Below are 27957 nucleotides of genomic sequence, written 5' to 3' on the forward strand. Positions count from 1 at the left end.
TTCTTAATTCATATGACCCCCAACCTTTCTATTGTTCATTTGAGTGTTTGGTTCATAAATGTACTCATTCACTAAATAATTTCTCCTGGAAATTGTTAAGAATGAACCAGGTAAAACTAATACAAAAGGCTTGAACTTGAGGCCCTGACTCTAATACCAAATTTAGCCGAGCAGAAAATATTCCAATCCTTGATTCTCTTTTTAAGAATATTTTTATACTTATTGTATATCAAAGAATTAGAGTTAAAATTATTTTAGTTCACTATTCAAACTGCTGTCTGCTCCTTTTGATCTACCCCCCCACAAAGAGGGTTTTACCTGCTGGTAATGCATTTTCATGCCTCAGTCGCCTAACCTCAGTCGCGATTCATTGCTGCAGTTGGGTCCATTGAGGATGTGAGCCTGGGCCAGCACCTGGCTGACTCATTGTCAGGGCGCTGCCTCACTGTCACCCTGTGTTAGGTGCTCTGCTCTCACCTTGCAGCTCCTGTGGATGCCTTGCTTACTTTTGTATCCTCAAATATTCATTGAATGAATCAACTAATTGGGCACCAAATATTAAGTGCATCTTTTTATGAGTCTCATTGACAAGAAAAGGGTGTTACAATCTCAACAGGACTTAATGAATCACTGCTAAATGCACTTTTGAGCCTTGTACACTCTTTCGGCGGAAGACTGCTACGGTTTTCATACTGGAATTCCTTTCTAAAAGAGTGTTGAGGGATCAAGAACCTGGGGAATATTGGAAAAAAAATAAGAGTAAAGAATGTCAGTAACAGAAATGTGTCCCAAAGCCATTTTAAAAAAGTAAGTTTCAATCTTAAATGAATACTTTACATTTTCACAGTTCATGTAAATCATTTTACTATAGTATAAATCATTTTATTATAACATAAGACTGGATCATACTAATTTTTGCTCCAAAAGATGCACTAGAGCTGATTGTTCGGCTAGGTCTTATTTTCGGGGAAACGGGTAGTTTTGTGTGTTTTAAGCTTGGATTTGTTGTTATTTGGGTCTTAATTGGCCTGGCACTTCTCCACCAGAATCTTAGTTTCTCTGAGATCACAAGGGCCTCCGTTTAGCTTAATTTGGGGGGAGATAATGGGTCTCCCAGAAGGACCATGTTACTCTTGTGCAGTTGGTAGTCTCTTTTCTTTATCATAAATTTGTATTTTGATTTTAGACTTGTTTGGATTACTCAGTAAATAAAGTGTCCATAGATGTTCTTTATTACAAAATGTTGCCGGTTTGCAAATGTTGCACATACTGATACTGTGTTGCTCACTCATGTTACTTGACATTGATAACAGGTTGAGGCTTCAAGAATATAATTAAGACAACATGATTAAATAAGATAACTTTTTAATCCAGAAAATGCTGATGAATGTTGGAGGAAAAGCACACTTTAGATAGAAGAAAAGTTTCTTCTGGCATATTTTTTCATTTTCTTCTGGTGAAAGCTCCTGAACATTTTGGGTCATGTTTGCTTAAAGGTAACCGGGGTTGCCCTCACTTCCCCCACTACAACTCTGCTTTGGTTAAATTTGCATCCTATCTATTCTGCTGTATTACATAAGATAACTTGTGTGTGGCCTAATTTATACATTGTGAACAATGGAGTTAAGCATAAAAACCATCATCTTTAGTTTATGGTACTTCTTTGACAACATGCACTCCTTGGATTATTTTTATTTATAGTTGAAATATCAGTCATTCGTTTTAATTACAAAAATCTATGGCACAAACATATTTATCTAATGAAAAACTATAAACAAGACGTAGGTAGAAACGTATCTTTAAAAGACATGCATGGAGTGACGTCATAGGATGGCGGCAGCGGGGGCACACTTTTTGAGTTGTCCTCTGGACCTTAACACAAACGGGACATTTGTAACCCATCAAAGGACTCTCAGCTCATCACGCAGAACAGCTAAAAGACTTGTGCAAGGATTATTTGAAGGGCCTAGCTTAAGAGGCACAAGATTCAACACACCCAGAGGCCAACTCCAGACCAAACCAGAGTATTACCGGGTTTGACCTAAAAGTCACACACCCAGAGAGAATTCTCTACAGGCACAAGAGCCCATACAGGCCAAACCTCATTTAAGCGGTCAGCCCTCACGTAGCAGAACACCCTGCGGTGGGCAGAGCCAAGTCTCAAAACTAGTCAGCCTAGGAGTTAACCCCACCTACTCACAAGTGAAAAGCAATTAAAGATCTTCTTTAACAGGACAATATACACAACACAAGAGTCACCTTTGGAGCACACGCAGAGGAGAAGAACGAAGTAGTGCAAGTCAAATATATAGGACACATACTACATAAGATAACCCAGCAAGAACTAAGAACTCTAGGGGATCTACCTAACACATCGAAGCAAACACAGAGAGTCAGCCAGAATGGGGAAACAAAGAAACATGTCCCAAATGAAAGGACAGAAGAAACCTCCAGAAATGGAACCAAATGAAACAGAGGTAACCAACCTATCAGAGACAGAGTTCAAAACACTGATGATAAGAATGTTTAAGGAGCTTAGAGACAACATAAAGAAGGATGTAGAAATCATAACGAACAACCAGTTAGAACTAAAGAACACAATTACCGAAATAAAGAACTCACTTGAAGGAATTACTAGCAGGTTAGATGAAGCAGAGGATCAAATCAGCGACTTAGAAGACAAGTAGGCAGAGATCACCGAAACAGAACAACAGAAAGAAAAAAGAATAAAAAACAATGAAGATGGCTTAAGAGACCTCTGGGATAACATCAGGTGCAACAACATGGGCATCATAGGAATACCAGAAGGTGAAGAGAGGAAGCAAGGTATTAAGAACATATTTGAAGTAATAATGTCTGAAAACTTCATTAACCAGATGAAGGAAACCAACATACAAGCCCAGGAAATGCAGAGAGTTCCAACCAGGATAAACCCAAACAGGTCCACACCAAGACACGTTATAGTTAAAATGGCAAAGCTTAAAGACAGAGAATCCTAAAAGCAGCAAGAGAAAGACAGAAGGTTACATACAAGGGAACTCCCATAAGACTATCAAATGCCTTTTCTGCAGAAACATTGAAAGCCAGGAGGGAGTGGCAGGAGATACTCAAAGTGATGGAAAACAAAGGCCTATAACCTAGATTGCTTTACCCAGCAAGGCTATCATTTGAAGTTGGTAAAGAGATAAAGAGCTTCCCAGAAAAGAATAAGCTAAAGGAATTTATTACAACCAAGCCAGCATTGCAAGAAATACTAAAAGGACTTCTGTAATAGAAGAAAGATGAAAACAATCTAGCTACGAATTTAAAAAAATGGCAATAAATAAGTACCTATCAATAATCACTTTAAATGTAAACGGATTAAGTGCTCCAATGAAGAGACATAGGGTGGCTGAGTGAATAAGAAAGCAAGACCCTTGTATATGCTGTATACAAGAGACTCACCTCAGATCAAAAGACACAGGCTGAAAGAGAAGGGTTGGAGTAAGATATTTCATGCAAGTGGAAAAGAGAAGAAAGCTGGAGTTGCAAAACTTACATGTGACAAAGCAGACTTTAAAATGAATTACATATTAAAAGACAAAGATGGGCACTATATAATAATAAAGGGAACGATCCGACAAGAGGACATACTTTAGTCAACAACTATGCACCCAACATAGGAGCACCTAAATATATAAAACAGATATCGACTTACATAAAGACAGAGATCAACAGTAACACTATCATAGTAGGGGACTTCAACACACCTCTGACAACAATGGACAGGTCTTCCAGACAGAAAATCAGTATGGAAACAACGGCCTTAAAAGACACATTGGACCACTTGGATTTAATGGATATTTTCAGAGCATTTCACCCCAAAGCTGCATAATACTCGTTCTTCTCAAGCGCACATGAAACATTTTCCAAGATAGACCATATGTTAGGCCACAAAACAAGTCTTGATAAATTTAAGAAAATTGAAATCATACCAATTGTCTTCTCTGACCACAGTGTTATGAAATTAAAAATGAACTACAGGAAAAAAACTGGAAGACCAATTCATGGAGGCTGAATAACATATTACTAAATAATGAATGGGTCAACCAGGAGATCAAGGAAGAAATCAAAAGATATCTCGAAACAAACGAAAATGAAAACACGATGACCCAAAATATGGGATGTCGCGAAAGCAGTCCTAAGAGGGAAATTCATAGCATTGCAGACCTACCTAAAGAAACAAGAAACATCGCTAATCAACAGTTTATCTTTACACTTAAGGGATCTGGAAAAAGAACAGCAAAATAAGCCCAAAGGGAGTACAAGGAAGGAGATAATAAAGATCAGAGCGGAATAAATGAAATAGAAACCAGAAAAACAATACAAAAGATCAATGAATTCAAGAGTCAGTTCTTAGAGAAGATAAACAAAATAGACAAACCTTTAGCCAGACTCATTAAAAAAAAGAGAGAGAGGACCCAAATTAATAAAATCAGAAATGAAAGAGGAGAAGTGACAAAAGACACCGCAGAAATACAAAAAATTTAAAGAAATTATTATGAGCAACTGTATGCCAACAATTTGACAATCTGGAATAAACGGACAATTTTCTAGAGGCGTACAACCTTCCAACGCTAACTCAAGAAGAAATAGAAAACCTGAATAGACTGATTACCACCAGGGAAATTGAATCAGTAATCAACAATCTCCTAACAAACAAAAGCCCTGGACCAGATGACTTTACAGGTAAATTCTACAAAACGTTCAAAAAAGAACTATCACCTATTCTCCTCAAGCTCTTCCGAAAAATCCAGAAGGAGGGAAGACTCCCAAACACTTTTTACAAAGCCACTATCACCCTGATCCCAAAATCAGACAAAGATACCACAAAAAAAGAAAACTACAGGCCGATATCTCTAATGAACATAGATGCAAAAATCCTCAAGAAAATATTAGCGAACAGAATTCAGCAATACATTAAAAAGATCATACACCATGATCGAGTGGGATTCATCCCTGGTATGCAAGTATGGTTCAACATCTGCAAATCAATTAATGTGATGCACCACATCATAAAATGAAAAATAAAAATCACATGATCATATCAATAGATGCAGAAAAAGCATTTGATAAAATCCAGCAGCCATTTATGATAAAAACCCTTAAGAAATTGGGAACAGAGGGATCATATCTCAACATAATAAAGGCCATATATGATAAACCCACATCTAACATCATACTCAATGGGGAAAAGCTAAAACCATTCCCCTTAAGATCAGGAACAAGGCAAGGTTGCCCACTTTCTCCACTTCTATTCAACATAGTGCTGGAAGTTCTAGCCACAGCAGTCAGACAAGAAAAAGAAATAAAAGGCATCCAAATCGGTAAGGAGGAAGTAAAATTGTCATTATATGCAGATGACATGATACTGTATATAGGGAACCCTAAAGACTCCACCAAGAAACTATTAGAGCTGATAGATGAATTTAGTAAAGTAGCAGGATACAAAATTAATAATCAGAAATCAGTTGCATTTGTATATACCATAATAAAACATTAGAAGGAGAAATTAAGGAAACAATCCCATTTACAATTGCTTCAAAGACGATAAAATACCTGGGAATACATTTAACCAAAGAAGTAAAAGATCTGTACTCAAGAAATTATAAGACACTGAAGAAACAAATGAAAGAAGATACAAATAGACGGTAAAACATACCATGTACATGGATAGGAAGAATTAATATAGTTAAAATGTCCATACTGCCTAAGGCAATATACATATTCAGTGCAATTCCTATCAAGCAACCAATGACATTTTTCACAGAAATAGAACATATAATCCTAAAATTTATATGGGACCATAAAAGACCCTGGATACCCTCAGCAGTCTTGAGAAATAAGGACAAAGTGGGAGGTATAACAATACCTGACATCAAATTATACTACAAGCCTATAATAATCAAAACAGCATGCTACTGGCATAAAAACAGACACATAGATCAATGGAACAGAATAGAGAGTCTAGAAATAAATGGAGTCCATGCCTATATGGCCATTTAATCTATGACAATGGAAGCAAGAATGTACAGTGGGGTAAAGACAGTCTATTGTGCTGGGAATGGTGCTGGGAAACCTGGACAGACACATGCAGAAAAATGACGCTGGACCACCTCCTTACACCATATACAAAAATAAATTCAGAATGCCTTAAAGACTTAAACGTAAGATCCGAAACCATAAAATTCCTAGAAAAAAATATAGGAAGAACCTTCACAGATATTACCTGGAGTTAGATTTTTACTGATATATCCCCTTGCGCAAGGGAAGTAAGAGAAAAAATAAACATGTGGGATTACATCAAACTAAAAAGTTTCTTCACAGCAAAGGAAACCATCAATAAAACAAAAAGGGATCCTACTGAATGGGAAAAGATATTTGCCAGTGATATATTTGATAAGGGGTTAATATCACAAATTTATAAAAAAACTCACTCAACTGAACTCCAGAAAAACAAACAACCCAATTAAAAAATAGGCAGAGGACATGAAGAGACATTTTTCTAAAAAGGATATACAGATGGCAAACAGACATATGAAGAAATGCTCAACCTCACTAACCATCAGAGAAATGCAAATAAAAACCACAATGAGATACCACCTCACTCCAGTCAAAATGGCTATCATCGATAAATCAACAAACAACAAGTGCTGGCAGGGATGTGGAGAAAAGGGAACCCTTGTGCACTGTTGGTGGGATTGCAGATTGGTGAAGCCACTCTGGAAAACAGTATGGAGGTATCTCAAAAATCTGAAAGTGAAACTACCTTATGATCCAGCAGTTCCACTCTTAGTATCTATCTGGAGAAATCCAAAACTCCAATCAAAAAATTTTATGCACTCCTGTTTATTGCAGCACTATACACAATAGCCAAGACATGGAAACAACCGAAATGCCCATTGGTAGATGACTGGATTAAGAAACCGTGGTACATTTATACAATGGAGTATTACGCAGCCATAAAGAAAGAAATCTTACCATTTGCAACAACATGGATGGACTTAGAGAACATTATGCTAAGTGAAATAAGTCAGACAGAGAAAGACAAATACCATATGATCTCATTTATATGCGGAATCTAAAGAAAAGAATAAGTGAATGAACTAATCAGAAACAGTTTTGGAGACAAAAAGGAAAAACTGAGGGTTGGTAGATGGGAGGGGGTGAGGATAAGGGGGAAGGAAAAAAAAAGTCTAAGGCACAATTCTTATATATTCCATAATATTCCAATCGGCATGTGGAATTATCACGTGGAAACTCCTATAGGATGTATTTAAAAATACCTTTGGTATCTAACATTCTCCACATTTGCTCTAATACATGAGAGGTTTTAGGAATGTTCTTGTTTGGTAATATCAGATGTTAATGGCATTGATTACTTGTCACACAGTGGGAATTGATGGGGAAATGTCCGCTGTAAAATTAAATAGCATTAGGAAGACTGTCCCATGCCGTGTGTGGGGAGGTGGGCAGTGCGTGGCTGGGCCTGGGAGACATTTCAGGGTATTACTGTGAGCTCCAGCTTTTCCCCTACATGATTAAGGCAGGCCATCTGTTCTTTGTTAAATGTTTACAAAAACAGCTTTTCTCTAAAAGATTTAAAGGAGATGTGGGTCTGGAAAACACTATAATATTTCTGAGCACCCTTTTCACCCTATTTGTAGATACTACCAAAACATAATTCTGCTGCATCTCACACGGGATTAATACTTTTATATATTTAATCTTTGCATTTTCTCCTCCTTGTGGAAGATGACATTTTTTAAGGGATACTAATTTATGGCTTTATGTATTACTGAAAGGAGCATCTAAAATCATTTGTATGCTAAAGTGCGTAGATAAATGTTCAGTCTCTTTGGATAAGGTGGTTTATGTTTTTTCTAATTCATAAGTGTGTACCAGGCATCTCTCAGTAGAAGACGATACTTGGTTATGGAGTCATTGCAGCACATACTTACATACTTACATACTTAATTACATACTTAATTCATACCTGGAATTAATTCACCATTCTAAGCTTTAAGAATTGTTTACTTGTAGACTTTCCTCTTTCCTTCCCTTTCCAGGAAATCCTTTTTCTCCCATTTCCTGAAAAATAGCTGTCCCAAATAAGTTTGATCTCTGTGTCCCTTACAAAAAGATACAGCTTTTCCCTTCTGATTTACATTAGGAAATAATATGTAACAATTAACTGGACTTCAGTAACTTAAATATAACAAAGCAGTTAGATCCCATTCATTGGTGATGGTAATTTGGTCAGTACCTTGGGTGACTTTTGAGAGTGTGTGAGAAGCACTAAGGGCAGGGTGACTTTTCTCAGTGTCTGGTTGGTTGGCTGTCCCTGTGTGGAATCCGCTCATGTGGACTCGCAGCCAGGAGTCCCTCCTCAGACTTCTGTCCTTGCTTCTCTCTTCCTATGTGTCCTCACTCTTCCGGGTTCTTTCTCTCTCAGTGTGACTAAGAAAGGGCAATGTGTATTTTAAGTTTTTGTAATACCATAGGATTTTGGAAGAGACTTTGCAAATCATCTAACCCAAACCCTTCTTTTTGCAGACGAAGGAAGAAACCCAGATGAGTGAAAAGATTTCCACCAGATAATAAAGCTAATGGCAGGGCCTGGACTAGAATTTTTATCTGTCACCTCATAGTTCTGGACTCTCTCTTAAACTTGTGCAGGATTGAATGTAGGTTTCTTTAGTAACCATGCTACCGTGTTTCCCTGAAAATAAGACTGGTTCTTATATTAATTTTTGCTCCAAAAGACGCATTAGGGCTTATGTTCGGGGGATGTCATGCTGAAAAATCATGCTAGGGCTTATTTTCCGGTTAGGTCTCATTTTGGGGGAAGCACGGTAAGTTTTAGTAGAAACAGTATAACTACCATCTTTTCAGGCAGTGATTTTTGGGTCACCAAATCTTTGGAAATCAAGTGAAACCTGTGGAGCCTTCCCCAGGATTTTACCTGTGTATAAGGTTTCCGGAGATGAACAGAGGCAGAAGATACGATTTAGAAAACGTGGACTCAAATCTCTGCTCTGTCCCCTGTGGTGTGCTCTTGGGTGGTCACATACCCTCCTCAAACTTTACTTTCTTTCGGAAGGATGGGGACAGATGATCACATTTCTGTTGTGAGATTCAGATGAACTAACTCCTAAGAGCACCCAGCTGAGGACATGGCATGAAATAGATGCCAGTTGTATTGGAATCTAATCTGTAGTACTTTGCTGATGGTAAGCTATAGCTGAGTTACTCGCGAGTCCTGTGCAGACTGGGACCTGAGTTCCCCTGCCTTCTCCTGATTTGGAGGTGGTGTGTGGGGCGTGGGCTCCGCAGCCGTGAGCTTTGATGCCCGCCCCAGTTCTGTCACGTCCGTAACTCCTTGGCGCATTCTTGCATCTTAGTGTCAGTGTCCATCCCTAGCGCTCAGGGCTGGTGTGGGGATTGAGTGGTGTCAGGGGTGTAAAGTACTCAGCACATAGTAAGATTCTTCATGAAACACTAGCAGCTGTCCTTGCTGCTGTTGATATTATAGTTACTGTTAAGTGTCTGGAGAACATGAAAAGGGAAATGAGTAGCATTTGCAAGTATACATTTTCAAGTATCTCGTTGAAATGTAAAGGTTCACTCGCTGTCATAACTGACAGTGGAGATGACACCCCACCCTGCCCTGGTTTGGATTGGGAACTGCGAGGCAGAGTCACTGTCCCTGATCTCAGCTGACCACTGAGCTTCCCATCCCAGTGGTCGGTGTTCTCTGCCATAGTTACGACCATCTCGGGTAGGCTCCTAGTGTGGGTCAAACATCTGCAAGGCATGCCAAGTTGACTGTTTGGGTTCTCTTTGCCTCAATGAAATTTGGAAATGTGAAGCTTTAATAACCTATGAAAAATACTGTCTAATATAAAGACTAATTTTATATTAGTATAAGAAATTTTACCAATTCGAAGTAATTAAGTTTGGATATGTGCCTTCAATTTGGCATTTTAATGTTATTTAAATGAGAAATGACCTGTACTTAAAAGACTGATGCGTTTACACTTTGATTTCAAACTTGCACAGTGCCTGAATCTTGCAGGGCTCAGTCCACTGGTTCTTTTTAAAAGTGGCTTAGTTATATGTCTTTAGTTTGAGTTCCCATTCCCACATGGGGAAAATAATTCCATTCAAATTCATTCTTTATGGTTTAGCTTTTGCTACTATTTTGTCATTCACCATTTTCTACACAAGCTTTAAGAAAATGGACAGTGTCATTAGCTGAATGAGAACTGTTTTTTTTCTTGAACTAAATTTTACACTGTATTACTAAGTTGCCCCTTTTTACTCTGTTTGTTTAAAAGCTTTCTTGTTAAAGAAATAGCTTTTCTTGGATGAGAGACAGTAATAGATTTTACAATGGTATCGTTGGTGAAATGTTTGCTACCTTGAGTACAGAGTAAACTTCAAAAACAGCCACTAACTTTCAGTTCCTTTCTTCACTATGAGGAATGATAGACTAATTTCAATTCCTATTTGTGTCTCTTAGCATTCTCCATCGGAGCCCTTTCTAGAGAAAGCAGTGCCGGATATGACTCAGGTTAGTGGACCGAACACTCAGCTAGTGAAGAGTGATGATTACCTGCCATCGATAGATCAGCAGCCACAGCAGAAGAAGAAGAAAAAGAAAAACAACCACATTGTTGCCGAGGATTCCAGTAAAAGTTTTGGTAAAGACGACTTCCCCGGTGGGGTTGATAATCAAGAACTAAATAGGAACTCACTAGACGGGTCTCAAGAAGAAAAAAAGAAAAAGAAAAGGCCGAAGGCAAAAAAAGATCCGAAGGAACCGAAAGAACCCAAGGAGAAAAAAGAGCCCAAGGAACCCAAGACCCCGAAAACCCCTAAGATTCCCAAAGAGCCAAAGGAAAAGAAAGCAAAAACCACCACGCCAAAACCCAAGGCCAGCAAAAAGTCAAGGTAGGCAGTCCACAGAAACAGCGCCACCAAACACAGCTCAGAAGTGAGCAGCACGCAGTGGCAGCCTGGGAACCGGGGTGGGAAAGGGGAGAGGGACCTTGGACTGTGGCCACCATTGCTGAGCTTCTCTCTCTAATATCCAGACTAAAACGTTACCATTTTCATGCGTTCTTAAATTGAGGACTTGATTATTATGAACTGTTGATTTGGATGGTACCTTTTAGACTTTACTGGATAAAAATTATTTATTTTAAAATCACTTTGTTGTCATTTTTGGTGAAAATTTGTCATTTAACAAACAGAACCAGATTACCAGCGTAATTGTTTGTAAGCGTAGACCAAGCAGCCTCATTTTTGGTGACAGTGCAAAACTGGGAAAGAAGGATTATAGAAGCAGGACAGGTTGCTATGTTTCACTAAGCTTTTCAGCTCGATTCCCAGAAGTTGAAACAGGAGAATTAATTCTGTCCACTTGGCGGAGTCAGGCTTCCAGGGGCAGGGCTGAAATCCGAGTGGGCAACCTGGGAGAAATCAAATGGCAGTTATCCATCCATTAGATATGCATTCAAGAATAGCATGAAGTTTAGGTTCTAGGAAAATAGCCTGCTCCACTCCATGCTTCCCCTCCTTACTTCCCCCACCAACTCTCTGGCCCCCCAGAAGGCATATTTACCCTGTAAGAAAAGCTGAGAGGAGAAGACATTGAAGACTAATTTTTTTCATTTGTACTGAGCATTTCTTACAACTGTTCTGAACCAATTCCAAACATCTGAATCTATTTTTCAGAATATGGCTCATGTTAGAAAATATAGTTTCCAGATGGAAGTATGGTCAGACTTGGTTAATCTGAACCTGTTTGCAAACTCCATTAGAAAACACGCTCCGCCTCCTGCCCCATGTGCATATGCATACCGACGTGTGCATGTACATATGTGTGCTCAGCTCTGCGGCTGACAGCTCGATGTGATCTCTCTGAGCGCGTGACCTGTGCACCTTTCCTGTGCGTGCATGCAAGGGGCACAAAGACAGGAGGGGATTGCTGTGGCTGTAGATACATGCTGCTGCAAAGCGAAAGAACAAACTTGCGTTTTCAACTTCCTGCTGAAAATAGCTAAGCAACCCCAAATACATTATTCTGTAGTCTTTTGGAAGCTTGACACTAGTCATTTAAAAATCTTTGCCATCAGTACTTTTTATGGTGTCAAAATAACTGAATTATATTCAATAACTCAATCTTACTGGTAAATGAATATTTGCATTTACTCATGAACGTTCTTTGATGCCTCATGATGTGGCCTCTTAATTGCCAACCATTATTTTCTCCTTATAAACACTCTTCTCAACCCACAACCCTTTACAGATTCTGTTTTCATTTTTTTAAGAAGTAGTTCATTAAATACTTGCTGTTTGTAGGCACTGTGTCAAGTGCTAGGGGTCTGAGCAAGGGGGACGTGGTTAGAATGACAGTCTGATTTAGGAGGGGTTTAAAAAATATTTTAAATACTAAATCTGAGTTTTTGGTAGGAGGAAGCATGTGCTTATTTTGGAGAAAAACATTGAAACAAAATCTAAAAAGAATGTTGTTTGTTTGTTTGTTTGTTTTGTTTTTAGCTTAAAATGTAAGTCTGTGTTCTAAAGAAGCTTTCAAGGCTCATAAAATACAGCACCAAGGCTAGTTTTAGCCTAAAGGTGTGTCTGCCTTCAGTTTCTATCTCAGTTTTTTGAATCTACCTCCTAATGGTAAAAATTGATAAAAAAGAAAAAAAAAAACACTGTATTGTGGATCTTGTCATAAATTTCCACGTATATATTCCTTCAAGCTCTGAGTCCACATTGAACTGGCCCTATCTTTAAAAACACACTTCAGCTTATCCTTATCTCCTGTAGAATACATTGGGGGAAGATATTAAAATGCTGAAGCTAACAATGACACTTACTAACACATCCCTAACAGCGCACACAACTGTTAGGAACTTGGGGCATGGAATCCGGGTGAGTTGCGGGGTCGCGGCCCTCCTCGGTGCAGGTGCAGACCTGCCTTCCCCCATTAGCAGAACCTTCAGCTCAGGCCCTGCTTGCGTGCCCTGAGCTGCCCGTCCTGAAGTTTGAGTCGTCTGTGCAGAGGACGTCTTTGGCATGGCTGAATCTGAGTAATGGTTTTGCCCCAGAGTCAAGTGCTTTTGGTAGGAAGACGGGCACATGATTATTTTCTCCTGAGAAGAAAGTCTAGTACACCCCTACCCCCGTTGTGTCTGGCTGATAGCCTCAGTCCGCGCCCCCTGTGGATTCTAGTTGCTTTGCCCCAAGCGGTTTGAATGGAACTCTCTTCTGTTGAATGTGGAGATCTGCGAGTGAAAAGGGAGCTGGTGTCACGTGGCCCAGAGACTAAGGAGACCACGCAGAGGTGGCAGCGCGAGTCGGGTCCTGGTGACTTGACCACTTGTAGGGCCACTTGCTGATCGATGCAGTGTGGCGAGGACATTCCTGAGAGGGTTCTCTGTTGTCCATGGGGATGGCTGTCCAAGAGTATGGTAACTGAACACAGATTTTCAGTAGGTCAACAAACCAGCCCATTACTTTGTTGAGCCACAGGGTTTCTGTTGGTCACATGAATAGAGTGTGTTGGATTGTGGTCTCATTGTTCTGCTACGTCTAGAAAAGAACCAGCATCCCGAAGCAAGGATAAGTAGAGTGCGTACAACTACATGTAAATTCTGAATAGCATAGCAGAATAATTATGTAAATTGAATATGCAGTGATGAAGGTAATAGGGGGTTTGGGTTATGTTAGTACCGGGGTTGAATTGCCATAGCAGTCTGCTTTTCAGCACTGGAATACAGCAGTGGCAATTTTGTTTTGTAAAATGTTATGTGATACCAGTTATTTCCATCCTTGAGTAAGTTAACTTGATGAATTTGTTTATATAGAAAATAATTTTCCTACAGAGGGCTCAAATAGAGGGAACACACAGAGGTGCAGTGAAGAACGTGGCGTAGCCTGTCGCCGTATCAGTGGGGAGGTGCCACAAGCAAACGTGTTGTCCTTCGAGCAGGGGGTGACGGAAGTGACCCACTGGTGGTCTGGCTGGCTCCACACCGTGTCTGCGGCTGGGACAGAGCTTGTTCTGCATCATGCACACCCCGTAATCAAGGGCCTGAGAAAATGTGGCGGGTTTTCTTGTGTGCCTGTCTGGTGTCCTCGCTGGTATCTGTCATTCTCCTTCAGTCCACAAAGTGGCTGAGGCTTGAATTTGTGGCCATTCCCAGTGAACCTGGCCCTTTGGGCAACCAAAATATAATTATATTTGCCTTGCTTGTACAGGAGAACTTCAGAGAATTTGCCCAAAACCTGACACATAGAATGGTAGTGAAACAGAAAAAGATGTTCAGCGTGTCTTAAAAAGATGCTTAAAGTCTTAATGAGGAGACGAATGGGCCACATTGTTTTTTCCTGTGAGAAATGTGTATTTTCTCCCTCCCCCTTTCCTGTTTGTGTTAAACATGTTTTTCTGCCCATTGTTTACAGTGCTCTCCCCAGGTGTCCTTGTAGCTTTCAAATATTGGCAATTAATATTGGAAATAAAAGCCACGGCATTTGGGGGCTGGAGGGGCATTTGGGGGCTGGAGGGGATGCCGTTTTGCTCATGGAAGGATTCGTGGAGCTGAAATATGAGGATCTGCATTCTTTTCAGTGCGTTTTCTGTTGTGTATGTCTGGCCCTTGTCGGATGAGAGAGAATTTGGAGGAAGTGCTTCCTTTGAATGACTCTTGAAGGAGTTAGTGGTCCATTTAGCTACATAAAGATTCTTTGAATGTACATAAAGAAGGGAGCTCAGCCAGAGACTGTGATCTGACTATTGACGCTTCAGGAAAATGAAGCCATGGAGAGTTGCTTCTAATGCAGTTTCTAGGAACATATCTTGCCCCTTACTCTCTTTTCCACCCTCCATACTAAAGTTAGTCGAAAACTAAAATGCTATTTCTCAATTAAGAGTGAAGATATTTAAAACTGAAAAATGAACATAATGCTGTTATTATTTTTGAAAACACCAAAAACATGTAAAGGTACTTTTTGCAAATCACACTATCACTATCATTAATATTTACGTGGCAGCTTTCTTCTGAGGAGCCTAGCTTTTCAGATGTTGTTTTCTCAGTGGTGATCTAAGCGAGTGTCAGCATTTTACCCAAGAAATGTTTTTATTCAGTCAGAAGGCCCAGTGGTAGTATATTTTGGTAAATTAATGCATATTTTATAGTGTGCTCTTATACATGTAAAATTTCTCTGTAGAGATTACACACAAAAGTAAACCATAAACTAGTTTTGCCAGTAAGTACAGAGAACCCAGAGCGTCCGATGTCTCCCATCAGGCACATAGGTAATGAAATAAATTAAACCACAGCCTTTCTTCTTTTCAGTCTCTTGCTCTTGGCTTTACTCAAATGCTTTGATTTAGTCTTGATGCGAGACTACCTAATTGGAAAGACTGAATTAAGTATTTTGGACACTGTGCCTGCAGAAGAGCGTATAGATTTTTTTAACGTGTGTTCACAAGATGGACTTTTGTGCCCTTTCAGTTGGAGAGAAACGAGGAAGAAAAAGTGCCCGTGAGTGTGTGGGTGTCTGCCCACTCGTTTGCCCTGCCCAGTCTCTGGTGCATTAAATCCCAGTTCCAGGTCAGGGATGGGACTAGGGGCCCCCTTTTCTGCTGGTCTCAAAGGTTCTCTTCTCTTTGACCAAGAGCCCGTCGGGTCTTTTAAAGCCTAAATCCTTCTCTCCTTTAGGGTAACCACCTCAGTCCTTTCGTTGCCAGTGACAGACTTTGTTGTGGCCCATCTCCTGTCTGATTTGTCTTCGGTCAGCTGAGTGAGCAGGGAGGGAGAGTTGTCAGCTGCTTTTTATACAGACCCTGGTCTCTTTGACTTCATGCGGTTCAGTTTAGACTCATTGGGGAAGAGAATGCCTAGCAACATCGACTCTTAAATGCAAGTTCCGCCAACCCGTGCTCTGCGCTGGATGCGGGAGTGGACCATACTGGGCCTGCTGGAAATGTATTCCTGCCCGTCCAGTGAGCTGCAGTGCACTTCAAAGTGGTGGCCCGCTGCCACTTTGGTTTCCATGGGAGACGGTGATGTAGTTCCCACTTTCAACTCACACTGTCCCCATCAAATGAAAGTTGAGGGGTGAGGAGGCCATGGGCAGCAGTAGCATGTGAAGGGGGATCTTTCTGGAGACACAGTCCTTTGAAGTCTTTCTTAAAGGCGAATTTTAGGGTGGAGCACACATTGTTGCCATGGTACACGTGGGTGTGAGGTTAGAGTTGGAAGATACAGAGCAGAAGGAACCATAGGTTGATTTGTAAAAAAATGTTAAAAATGTCTGTATCAAAATGGCATTTGAAAAGCATGGAGTTCTGTACAAATGCAAAATTTGTCACATGATATATACAGGTTTTGGCTAGTTGTCTTCCCTCTGGAGAAAGGCCCCTTTGAGTCACTGGATGCTAGTGGAAACCACCATAAGCATCAGGCATCTGGAAATGCCAGCCTTCACTTCAGCCACCTTTACAGAGAGGTCTATGTGGCTTTAGCTTTCAAATGCTAAACAGGGAAATGGAGAGTGTGAATTAAGAAAAAGGGCACTGTTTCTTTCTTTCTTTCTTTCTTTCTTTCTTTCTTTCTTTCTTTCTTTCTTTCTTTCTTTCTTTCTTTCTTTCTTTCTTTCTCTCTCTCTCTCTCTCTCTCTCTCTCTCTCTCTCTCTCTCTCTCTCTCTCTCTCTCCCTCCCTCCCTCCCTCCCTCCCTCCCTCCCTCCCTCCCTCCCTCCCTCCTTCTCTCTCTCTCTCTCTCCCTCCCTCTCTCCTTTCTTTTTTAAATATTGGAAAGACAACACCTTGAACTTGCATTAGAATACTAATTTCGTATGTAGCCCTGATTCCTGCAGGAACTATATAATTTCAGTGGCAGTTCGGCTTCTCCTGTTAAGGGTGGGTGGTGATACTTCCTCCGTGTTGGTTTTACCATTTGCTCTAATTCCCCACCTACCTACAGCACCTGATGAAACTGTGCGTGGGCAGTCCATCTCATTTGTTGTATTAACTCCCTGGCTGATCAGAAAAGATAATTGTGAGTCTAAGGGGTGCGGTTCTGACTGCCATCCATCACTTGTCCCCCTTCCGGGGTCATGGGAATGCTGTGCATAAATGAGTGGCACCTTGAAATTCAGCACAAGCAGCCAAATATTTGCCCTAGTGTTGGCACTTGGAAGAATACACTATAGCAAAGGGACATTGAGAGGCATTCCTTTTTCATCAGTTTTGTAATAATGTCTAACTTATTCAATTCTTTATGTTGTCTGCAACTGCCAGCCAGTGCCATGCAGCCAAAGGCCCCGTGTTTTTGTTAGGTTTCTGTGCTCAGATAATTGCACTTCTTTTCCGTGTTCCCCCTGGCAGATCTTACATCAATCCATACAACTCAGTAGCCTTTTGATTTTATAATTCTTGACTTCACGATGAGTCCTTTTTACCTCTAGAATATGTTCGATAACTAAGAATGGATTTGGCTCTTTCAGGAGAGTTTCCAGCTGCACATTCTCTTTCAGTTTTTAAAATATTCTTCTTTAAATAGAATGGTCAGCATTGTAGCTGTCCTCAGGACAGGATCCTAATGTGACTGCAAGGCCCCCAGGGATGATCCCACGTGACAGAAGACACTCACCAGGAGCCATTTCAGAGGCCTGAAGGACACCCCAGAGGCCCAACCAGTGCTGGGCTCCTCAGGAGATCTCCTGAGGAGGCCAGACACCTCCGGGCCGTCCCAGGACGGGATGTGGGCCCTGCACAAGTTCTGGCCCCAGGCCTGGGACCACCACTTCTCGGCCTGAGCGTGCAACCTGTTTCACCCTCAGTTCCCTCACCCTTGGGAAGTTTGATCGTGAAAGGTAATGGTGAAGCATGTTGAGTTTGAAATATACATTTTTAAATGAAAGTGAATTAGGTTTCTGTATCTTTTCTAACTTTCTTTGCTATTTCTTTCCTGAAAATTTAGCATAGTTAATGTACTTAGGGAGTACTTGATGCTGTAAGAGCTGCGTAAGGCAACAATTTAGATTACGCTGTTTGTTTTCGAGGTGTTCCATCCTCTAAAGCTACTTTCAGTGAATTTAAAAAACAAAGTATTAGTAATTTGTCACTGAAATCATGTTTGTTTTTCAGAAATAAAATAGGATCTCCTCCCCTTCTCTCTCTCTCTTTTCTCAACCCCTTTCTCTTTCTCAGCTAGAAGTGTAGGTTGAAGAATTTGTGAGGGGAGTTTTAGGAATTGCTGGTGGTAAAAACCTGCTTGGAGTGACACGTGTGGGCCCCAGGCTGGGCGACTCAGAGCGCCCAGAGGCTGTGTGGAGGCAAAGAGGCGTGCAGGGGTCACACACGGCTCTGGCTCCTGTACCCCCATCCCACCCAGATGCCCTCTGCTGACTTTGGCTCCTGTACCCCCATCCCACCCAGATGCCTTCTGCCAGCTCTGGCTCCTGTAGCCCCATCCCACCCAGATGCCCTCTGCCCATGGCTCCCTTGTGGAGAACGGCACACATTTGAGCGTCTGCTGAAGGCTCCTGGGGCCTTCGCCTGGGGAGCCGAGTCCCTTTGTGTGGTGTTGACCTTTGGATTTATTATCTGTCATGTGGTTTGTTTTGTCTCTTTCTTCATTAATTTGTCGTCTGCATTTTATTGTATTCACATTTAGCTGTTAGATACATTTTAGTCTTAGGACTTTATTTAAAATTTTTGTTTTGTTGGGTTAATTTTACCTTCTGATGTATCATGTTTCATGTTGCCTTAATTGATCCTTTTAAACTTTTAGTACTTTACCTTGTCTGTTTTTCAGTTTGCCTCTTTATCTTTTAATTTTCTTTTTCATTGTTTAAAAATTTAGAGGAGACTCTTATACGCCTACACCGAGAGGGTTGGTGATTTTCTGTCTACAGCACTGAGCCCTTGACCTTGACTGTGACAGCTTATTACGTATTTCATTACAGCAGCTTAGTAGAATTGCAGTATGAACAAACATCCCATGCTATGAGCCTCTCTCTTGCTTATCCTTTAGGTTCAGTTTTTTTTTTTTAATTAAAAAGCCCTTTGTGCATAAAAAACATAAGGCTATATGTTTCTGCTTCTAAAAGATTATAGTGTGACATTTTCACTTGAGTCCCTGAAAACAAATCTGATTCATGTTAATGACCCAAGCCTCAGGGTTGATTTTCCCCGATGTGATGAGAATCTCCACTGACTTGTCCCATCTGAAGGGTCTGGTGACTGAAAAGTCACTCCCACCGTCCACATGTCTTCATTAACTGACCATATTCTTCTCATCACATTTGTTCCCATAAAAGGGTTCCTTTTCAAACTCTCTTTCGAGGACTTAGATCCTTAGGCTGATGCTGATCAGTGTTTAACTGTATTCTGTTTTGCAATAAATCAGGGCAGCTAGCTAGCTGGCTTTCTAGTAAGTTCTGTCCTTTTGCATAAAGCCTTCTTTAAAGAGCCTGCCCTCCTTCTCACCCCACAGAATTAGTTACTATCTATGCACTCTATCTGGGTTCGGGAGAGCTCACCCCGCCCCACTTCAGGCGATACCACTTGGCCCACTGCGGTCGTCACCCGCCGCCATGAGCTGACAATCCTTCCTTACGGTGGGTGTCGTACAGTGTCCGTCCCCCTGACAGGCACTCTTCTCTGAATATAGAGTTTGTGTTCTCCTAATGCTTTTTCTCCTTGAATTCTCATCACACTGGTGTGTGCTTTGATCACCCTGGGGGCAGTTGCAGGACTTCAGAGCTTGATGCAGCAGAGGCGACCTACGTGTCACTCAGCTTAGACCCTGAGCACATCCAGCTGCCCACCAGTGTGCCCCCACTCTTATGACGAAACGCGAGAGAAAAGCTGGGAACGGGACAGTGGCCTTTCAAACCACCAGCACCATCCCCAGAAAAACGTGCTCCCTCCAGGATGGATCACAAGGGCTGTCAGCCAGCTTCAGGAGTGGGTGGCTCTATCTCGGTTGCACCAATAACGATGGGCGATAAGGACCGGGAAGTGAAAGGTCTTGTGCAGAGGGAGGGGAAGTACATAGATACACGGGTTTTGAAAAATTGCTAAGGTTCGCTCTGTTCGGGGAATACTTTAGCCTCGGTTTACTGAACATCATAGGTGTTTAATAATAAAGATAGAAGCTGTGTGTGGGGTTCTTAAATGAGTTAATGAGAAAAGCACTTTATAGAGTAGTGCCTGGCAAATAGTAGGGGCTTTGTATGCGTGTTGTTGTTACCCCTGTAACTTGCACTGTTTAGTTAAACCCATCAGCTAACATTTTTAGTACCTACCTGCTTGGGCACTAGGAACACAAAGAAAAAAAAAGACAGTTTCTCCTCTTTTTGAGCTTCCAGGATAGTTGGAGAAAGACACACACACACACTGCTTTGGTTTTAATGCACTGCAGTAACGTTCCCACCAAGTTTTGTGCCTTTTAAATATCCCTTGTGTGGGGTATCATGAGGCATTGGGTGGAGAGGGCTCTTACTCCTCCAGACTGCGGTGGGCAGAAAATGCTTGTGTGAGTGAATGCTGTCCACGCTGAGTGTGGCAGGTGAGTAGACTGGGGGGAAAGTGGAGGTAGGAGAGAGAAGTGTACACCTTAAGGAGAGTTAGTTCTGTGTGTCTGCAGCATGAAGCGCACGGGACTTGGGAAAAGTAGAAAAATAAGATTAATGCTGCCAACTGCAGAAACCGCAGACAGTCTGTGGCAGTGCTGAGAAGCTTATACTTCAGTGTGTATGGGAGTGGGCTGAAGCTGGGTGATCCAATCAGGTTCGCATCTCAGCTGGTCAGTCTGGTGACACGTGGAGGAGGGGTTTGTGGGTGGTGTTTGGGTGGCTGTTCCATGTCACTGAGCTAGGAAATGTGGGAGGCAGAGCAGGTTCTGGAGAGGAGCGAGGGCTGACATGATTTCTCTATAGCTGAGGCCCTCCAGATCCAGAATTAGAAAGCATTCCCCACTTTGTTGTCATGCTCACTCGTGGGTCGCATTGGCCGGTGAGTAACCCTCATGGCAGCTGTGGGACGTGCATCAAGGTTCTGTGTCTGCGCCAGGCAGCTCTGTGGCCTCATCCTCAATACCGTCGTGGTGGTTTAAGGGATGTTCTTTTTTAATAACGTGCTCTCCTGCCCAACTGGAAAAGCTGCCCTCTTTGTGCATTCCAGCTTCCCAAATTATAATTTGGAAGAGGAATGTCTATGTGGCTATGTTTTGGCTCTGACGTTATAAAGACTACATTTAAATAATGACTGTGCATGTTGGAGTATGTGTCATTTCTCCAGTAGTCTGATAGTGGGTTACTGCCCGCGGATTATGCGGGTGACGAGGCAGGAAGGAGGCAGCTGTAATAGTCAAGGTGGGAAGTCATAACGTTTCTGAACTAAAACAGTGGTCGTGGGCACGGCGAGGAGTGGCCCTTAGGATTACCTGCTCGTTTGTGCTCTTGGCTGGTGCTGAGGAATGTTGATAAAGGACTTTCCTTTTATTCATGTTGTGTCGGTGACGTAACCATGATGAAGTGGGGTCCTGTCCGTGACTCTCTGCAGTTGATTTGGCCCAAGTGAGCCGGAGCCACAGCCAGAGAATATGAGGTGTGATCAAAAGATATGGTGAATGCTTAAGTAAAAATAATTATGACAGTAAAAGACTCATTGTCATTAATCCCCCTCAAAAGAGTCCCCCTCACTTTAAACACACTTATCCCATCGTTCTTGCCACTCTCTGAAGCAGTTCTGGAAGTTCCCTTTCGTGAGTGTCTTTAGTTCATCCTCTATCATGACAACGCTCCATGTCACATCACTTCCGGTATACGGCGATTTCTGTCAAATAAAAACATTGCAGTGTGTCCTCCTCCACTTTATTCACTGGAGCTGGCACCAGGCGACTTCTGGCTCTTCCCCAAAGTCAAAATGATTCAGGACATCGAGGCAGCCATGACAGCTCAACTAAAGACACTCACGAATCAGAAATTCCAGAACTGCTATAGAAAGTGGCAAGAATGATGGGATAAGTGTGCTAGAAGCGAGGGGCAGTATTTTGACAGGGATTAATGGCAGTGGGTCTTTACAGGAATCAGTTTTTTTTATTTGAACATTCACTGTATTTTTCGATCACACCTTGTATGTTCCCAGATTTCCCAGAATACGTTTCTAGCTGCTTTTCTTCCAGATGTGTGTGATGTTGGCCATTTGTGCCAGACACTGCCAAGGTTTTCAACCATTATCTATCTCATTTAAACCTCGTAACGAATCTAGGAGGAAGGTATAATTACTAACCTCGTTTTATAGATGAAGAAACTGAGACTCTGGGAAATTAAGTGCTTATCCAGAGTCACAGATTGTAAGTGACAGAGCTGGAACGTGAACTAAGGTCTGTCTGACTCAAGTCAGGGGTCTTAACCACCACTCTGCATGCCCCTCATTTGTTAACAGAAAAATTCTAACTTTGGCTTTTTTGGAGGCAAAACAGTTTTTATATAACATGTAGTTGAGAATCCAAATTAGCTAATTGCTAAATAGTAGCAAAAGCCATTTAATTTAAATAACTCCATTTTGTCCTTGGATGTAGTAATGTCTCTGAGGGAACACTGAAGGTTTTGTAACATTTTTGACTTAGCCAGTTTTTGATCTGTGCGTTGGTGTCCTGAGAAGATTGTGGTGTGGAAATGCTTCTCTGTGTCTGGGCAGCATTGACAGTGCAGGGTCTAATGAGTTTGGAAACCTGTCAGTAATCAGATCAGGGATGAGTGCTTCCCTTGGCTACAGGCTTTTTGTCTGAGCATCTGGAGAGGTCCTGTCCAACTTTTAGCAGTCTTGGAGGTTCCACGCAGTTCATTCTTGGGAAGGGCAGATGGAAAACCATTAGCACTTCTCTCCTTCAGTAAATTGACATTTCATCAAACCTGGGCTCTGGTGGGCTTCAAGACGGTGAGCCCTTTACTCCTACAGGACGGTTCGCACAGGGTGCACTAACCCCACTGAACCAAATTGTGTGCTTCGCCCTGGTACAGAGAGGTCACCGTGAAAAGCCCTAGTTGCCAACTTACTGTACCTGGCAGTGGTCCAATTCTGTGACAGGCCTACCTCTGATTTAAACAAATTTGAGAAATATGTAAAGTTTTGGAAGCAGTTTTGCACTGATTTGATAAAAGAAACCACAAAACACTGCAGCGCAGGTGTTGAGAATGTTTGAAAGCTGATTGAGGGAAGCAGATGGCTTTAGTCAGTGGCATCCAGCCAAAAGAGCAGGTGCTGGTCATGTGACCGCTGGTTACCAGGGTAATCTGATTGCTCTTGGCGTGCAGATGAAAGGGAAGGGGCCCAGCGTTCAGCTGTAGTATTGTATAATTTGTGGCAGTTAGAGCGGAAATAAATGCTGGAAATGGAGCCTCATAGTGGGGGAGACTTCTGTCCATGTGTAGCGTAAACACTAGGACAGTTGGATGAGGAGCTGTTGTATGGATTTCTTTTTTTTAATTTAAAAAATATTATTCTTTCATGGATCTTTTGGGGACTTCAAGTTTTTAGGACACTGCCTTTTTTTTTTTTTTTTTAAATAAAAAGAGCTCCTTAAACCTAACTGCCATTTGCTATACTCTTGACTTGTAAGTTATGTGGCTATTGACTATACTAAAATGTTAATGAAACAAAATAAAAATAAGCTCTGAGTATTTAAAAATAATGTGAAAAATTATCAAAGATTTTATTTATTACAAAAATACATTTTAGGTGTTGATGGATACTTAATTATATTAACAAAACTTTTGGAATATTTTATGTGACGTGCTTTACTTAAATAAAAGGGTATAGATGTCTTGGCCTCTTTTGTAGTAGCTGAGGCTGAAAAAAACGCAGTTTAGTGCCTTTTATCAGCATACTTAGCTAGGAATTTACAAACTTCAATAAATAAACTTTTTAAAGTATTTTGAAATTCTTTCTTTAGTTTTCAAATTTTATTAGAATTTTAGGCTCTCTAGAAATAGTAAATATAATCATTACTGAGGTTGGATTATTTTAAATGTTGGATAACAAATGATAATTGATATTAGAAAACCTTGGGGCTGGTTTTAAAATTGAAATGGAAGGTAGTAACACTAAGTGCGCACACTAAAAGAATGTCAGGTAAACATTCTAAAGATGACAGTAAGCTTAAAAATTTTTTTTTTGTAGAGTTTGTCTTTTGACTTATGTAATATTCAAATCTTAACTTTTGACAAAAACATACTACGGAACATGTACTTTAATTATTGGGCTCACTTTGCTAGATTTTCTTTTCTTCTTCTTTTTTTTTTAATTTAGAGACCTAGCTTTTGGAAAAAAAGGCTATTGTGACTACTTCACAAAATTCCAAGCACCAAAATCAAGCTTATGTTTAGTTAGGAACACAGCATGAATTAAAATTCTGTAGAAAAGGAATTTGCCAAATAATTGTTTATATTTTTAAAAACTGTAAATTAGATAAAAATGGGGCTGAATGATATAAAAGAGGACACTAATAGTACTGGTCAAGAAAAGACTTAAATGGGAGTGTTTATAAATATCTGCAAAAGATGCACAGAAATTATCGTTATATTTAGTTTTTCTTGACAGTTTTAAAAATACACTGTGCACCTTAAAAACTTGATAGCAAAACTACTTAATCTGATGTTTCATTATGGCTTGGTGTAGTGGCAGGAATTTTTGCATTGTCTAATGCACAAATGTACTCTGTCCGGTATTAGGAGTTTTTGCATTTAATTTTTTAATTAGGTCAGGTATTTGCTGAAGGTCATCAATTGGGGTTTTGCCATAAAAACTGAATTGAGAGTACCATTTAACTATAAATGGCCAACATGTAGTGATTTATCAATTGTCATTGATACTTCGGGGATATGAATGTGGGAAATCTAAAGCATGGGGCATGTGGAAAACCTCATTAAAAAGTGAACACTAAGTGATCCACTTTGAATTCTAGTAATAAGAAACCTGATTCAGAAGCAAGTGCTTTGAAGAAAAAGGTCAACAAGGGAAAAACAGAAGGTTCTGAAAATTCAGACTTAGACAAAACGCCCCCACCATCTCCTCCTCCTGAAGAAGATGAGGACCCAGGTGTTCAGGTAATATCATTATTCTAATCCCGAGCCTTGGTTACTTAGCATTGGTAACTTTAGCTGCATATCAAGTACACTAGACCTCCCCTGTCTTTGTTATAGAGCTGCTTTAAAGATGGCTTTATTGTTGTGCGGAACATTATATCCATAGTGATGAGAGCTGGGGCGGTGGGGGGGTGCTATGTGAAATTAAACTCCTGACTTTTTGCTTTTGCCATCTTTGATTCCGGGATAAGTAAAACTGCAAGTCTTCATTTATTTCTATAAATGTAACTTTTGATGTGTATGTAAATATTAGTATTAACATTGTTAATAATATTGGTTCATTTGAAGCTTCATTCACATATGTAGTTGTCTCTGAATTTTGGCTGGTTTGTCAGTTCTTTTATTTTGCCAAAGAAAAAAAATCAAGATGTAATCCATGGCTTGTCTTAAGGTTTCTGATATCCGATGGTCAGAGCTGAGATATATTCACGGAATACCAAAGTTTCTGTAAACATGTTAGTGACTTTCTGGATAGCAGTGCTACAGAATTTTTCAGTGTTCCATTCTCCTGACTTCTGGAGAATTTCATAGCAATCAGTTGAAAAACTAGCCCTGCAATAAACATGAGGCATTTAGGCTCTTGTGTGTACAGCGCACTGCCTTCACTGATTGGACTGTAAGGTAAGGGACCTTACACGTGACCATTAAAAATTATTTCCTTGTTATGTTCCCTGGAAGCATGCCAGTAGGGTCCACTGGGACGGCTGGGAATGGAACCTCTGTGAATGACATGTAAGTTATCAAGGAGCAGTCACCGAGGAGTCCTGCTGCAATAGGAAGCCAGCCCCTCGAAGCTTGCTTGACTCTTCCTAGTCATTCAGTGCACTGAGTACTTTCTGCCTACATGTCTACCAATTAACTGAAAAGTTCGAAACAAAATATTTGCCGTATGCAGCTCTATTCTAATGAATTTCAGATAGTTTTGTTTCTGGTACAACTCCTGGATATTTGTACCTTCACCGAGTGGCCCAATCTAAGAGGACCTGGAGGGGGGGTGGGAGAGACTAAGAATGAATGTGTTTTGGTTTGCTTTGATTCTATAACTAATATAACAATACCTTTGGCAGTTGGGGTTAAGTTTGTAATTTACTTTGATTTTACATGGCAGTGAAAAGATATTGGGCAGGTAAGTAGATACCTTTTTTTTTTCAATTGCTTAGGGAGTTTTAAACTAAAGTATTTGAATGATTTTGAATTTCAGTTTAATGCCCAATGTGGTTTTTTTCCCTAATTGTGTTTGCTTAAATTAGGATCTTTATGACAATAGTATTTGGACAATATTAAGAGGATTTATTCACACAAGTCAAGAAAATTCTGTTCTTTCACACATATCGCTGTTGATTTTTAAAAGTATTTGTTTTAATAACAAATTCAAATGGACTTTATGAACTACTGTTTTGGGTGTTTTTGTCCCTTCTGCATTTCAGTTACAGAAAAATGCTAATCAAATGAACGTTGGTCATCCTTTGTAATTGGCTAATGCTTAACTGTTATGTGTTCAATAGCTACTACAGACAGCTACACAAGTAGGTCTGATGTGGAAGGCAGGCCTTGTTGGGGTCTCTGACACAGGAAGTGATACTGACTGCTGTTTATTGTGTTTCTTCCTTTAGCACATACATAAAAGGCTTAGAGTTAAAGTTCTTTAGTTTTGTGATTGATTTGTTTAAAGTTTAGTAATGCCATATACTTTCAATGAACTCAAAATTATGTCTTGAAGTACTATGACAGTGAGACCGTGGAAACATTGAAATCTTCACGTCAGTTACTTGAAAGTTACTTTTAGGGCAGCCTGGTTGGCCCAGTTGGTTAGAACGTGGTGCTCTTAACAAAAGGTTGCCGGTTCGATCCCCACATGGGCGCCACTCTGAGCTGTGCCTTCCACAACTAGATTGAAACAACTATTTGACGTGGAGCTAATGGGTCCTGGAAAAACACACCTAAATAAATAAAAGGTTTTTTCTAAAAAAGCTAACTTTAGCTATAAGTAACTTTTCTAAAGCAATCCAAGTTGAACAAGTTGACCTGTGATTTTAGCATCAGTTCAAAAGCTTTGAGTTACGGTAGTCTGACATTTCATTTTTATTCTTTCAAATAGTAATGGTTTAACAGACCATAACAGAAGCATGTGATGTAATGAGTTTATTTTATATCGGAATATTGTAAAAGGAACCTTGATACCCAAAATAAATGAACTCAATTATTATTTAGAAGGTAGAGAGAAGCCATATAACACTTAGAGATTTCAGAAATTTGAATTCTAATTGTATTTTGGTTTTTTTACTCTTATTAAGTGACCTCGTATGTGTTACTAACTAACCCCATCACTATTGCATAGATTTATAACACAAAGTTGATACGAAGAGAAACTTAACATTTTAAAAGTTATATCCACCAATACAGAAATGTGTTGAAAAAGAAAAGCCTTGTGTTTTATTATACTGGAGCATTTCTTTAATATCAGAATGGGACTTAATGTAAAGTGGATTTATCTTAGATTTATACATGGGTATTTAGTTACTTATGCTGGGAGAATACTGTGGCCCCAACCATAGAAACCTGATAAAACATCACAGATGTATCATTAGTAACACATTACTCCTTACAGTTATGACATAAAGATGAAAATCTAGTTCAATCCATTTCAATTTAGTTAAATGGATATATCAAGTGAAATACAAATATGCTAAATTTCACAATATTAAAGTATTGTTCCTGTTAATAGCCTTTTCTATCT

At 40.3% G+C, this 27957-nt stretch overlaps 1 protein-coding gene across 4 annotated transcripts in view; it reads left to right on the top strand.

Moving 5' to 3' along the window:
* The window catches only part of CHD7 (chromodomain helicase DNA binding protein 7), a 177975-nt gene that overhangs the window by 88218 nt on the left and 61800 nt on the right, over positions 1–27957 (top strand). For all 4 annotated transcript variants that reach the window (XM_081070843.1, XM_081070846.1, XM_081070844.1 and 1 more), the window contains 2 exons: positions 10565–10995; positions 25040–25181. In XM_081070843.1, coding sequence (XP_080926969.1) covers positions 10565–10995; positions 25040–25181 — 573 coding nt within the window. The remainder of the gene's footprint in view (positions 1–10564; positions 10996–25039; positions 25182–27957) is intronic.

Source organism: Rhinolophus hipposideros (genome assembly GCF_964194185.1).
Source record: "Rhinolophus hipposideros genome assembly, chromosome: 13".
Lineage (NCBI taxonomy): Eukaryota > Metazoa > Chordata > Mammalia > Chiroptera > Rhinolophidae > Rhinolophus > Rhinolophus hipposideros.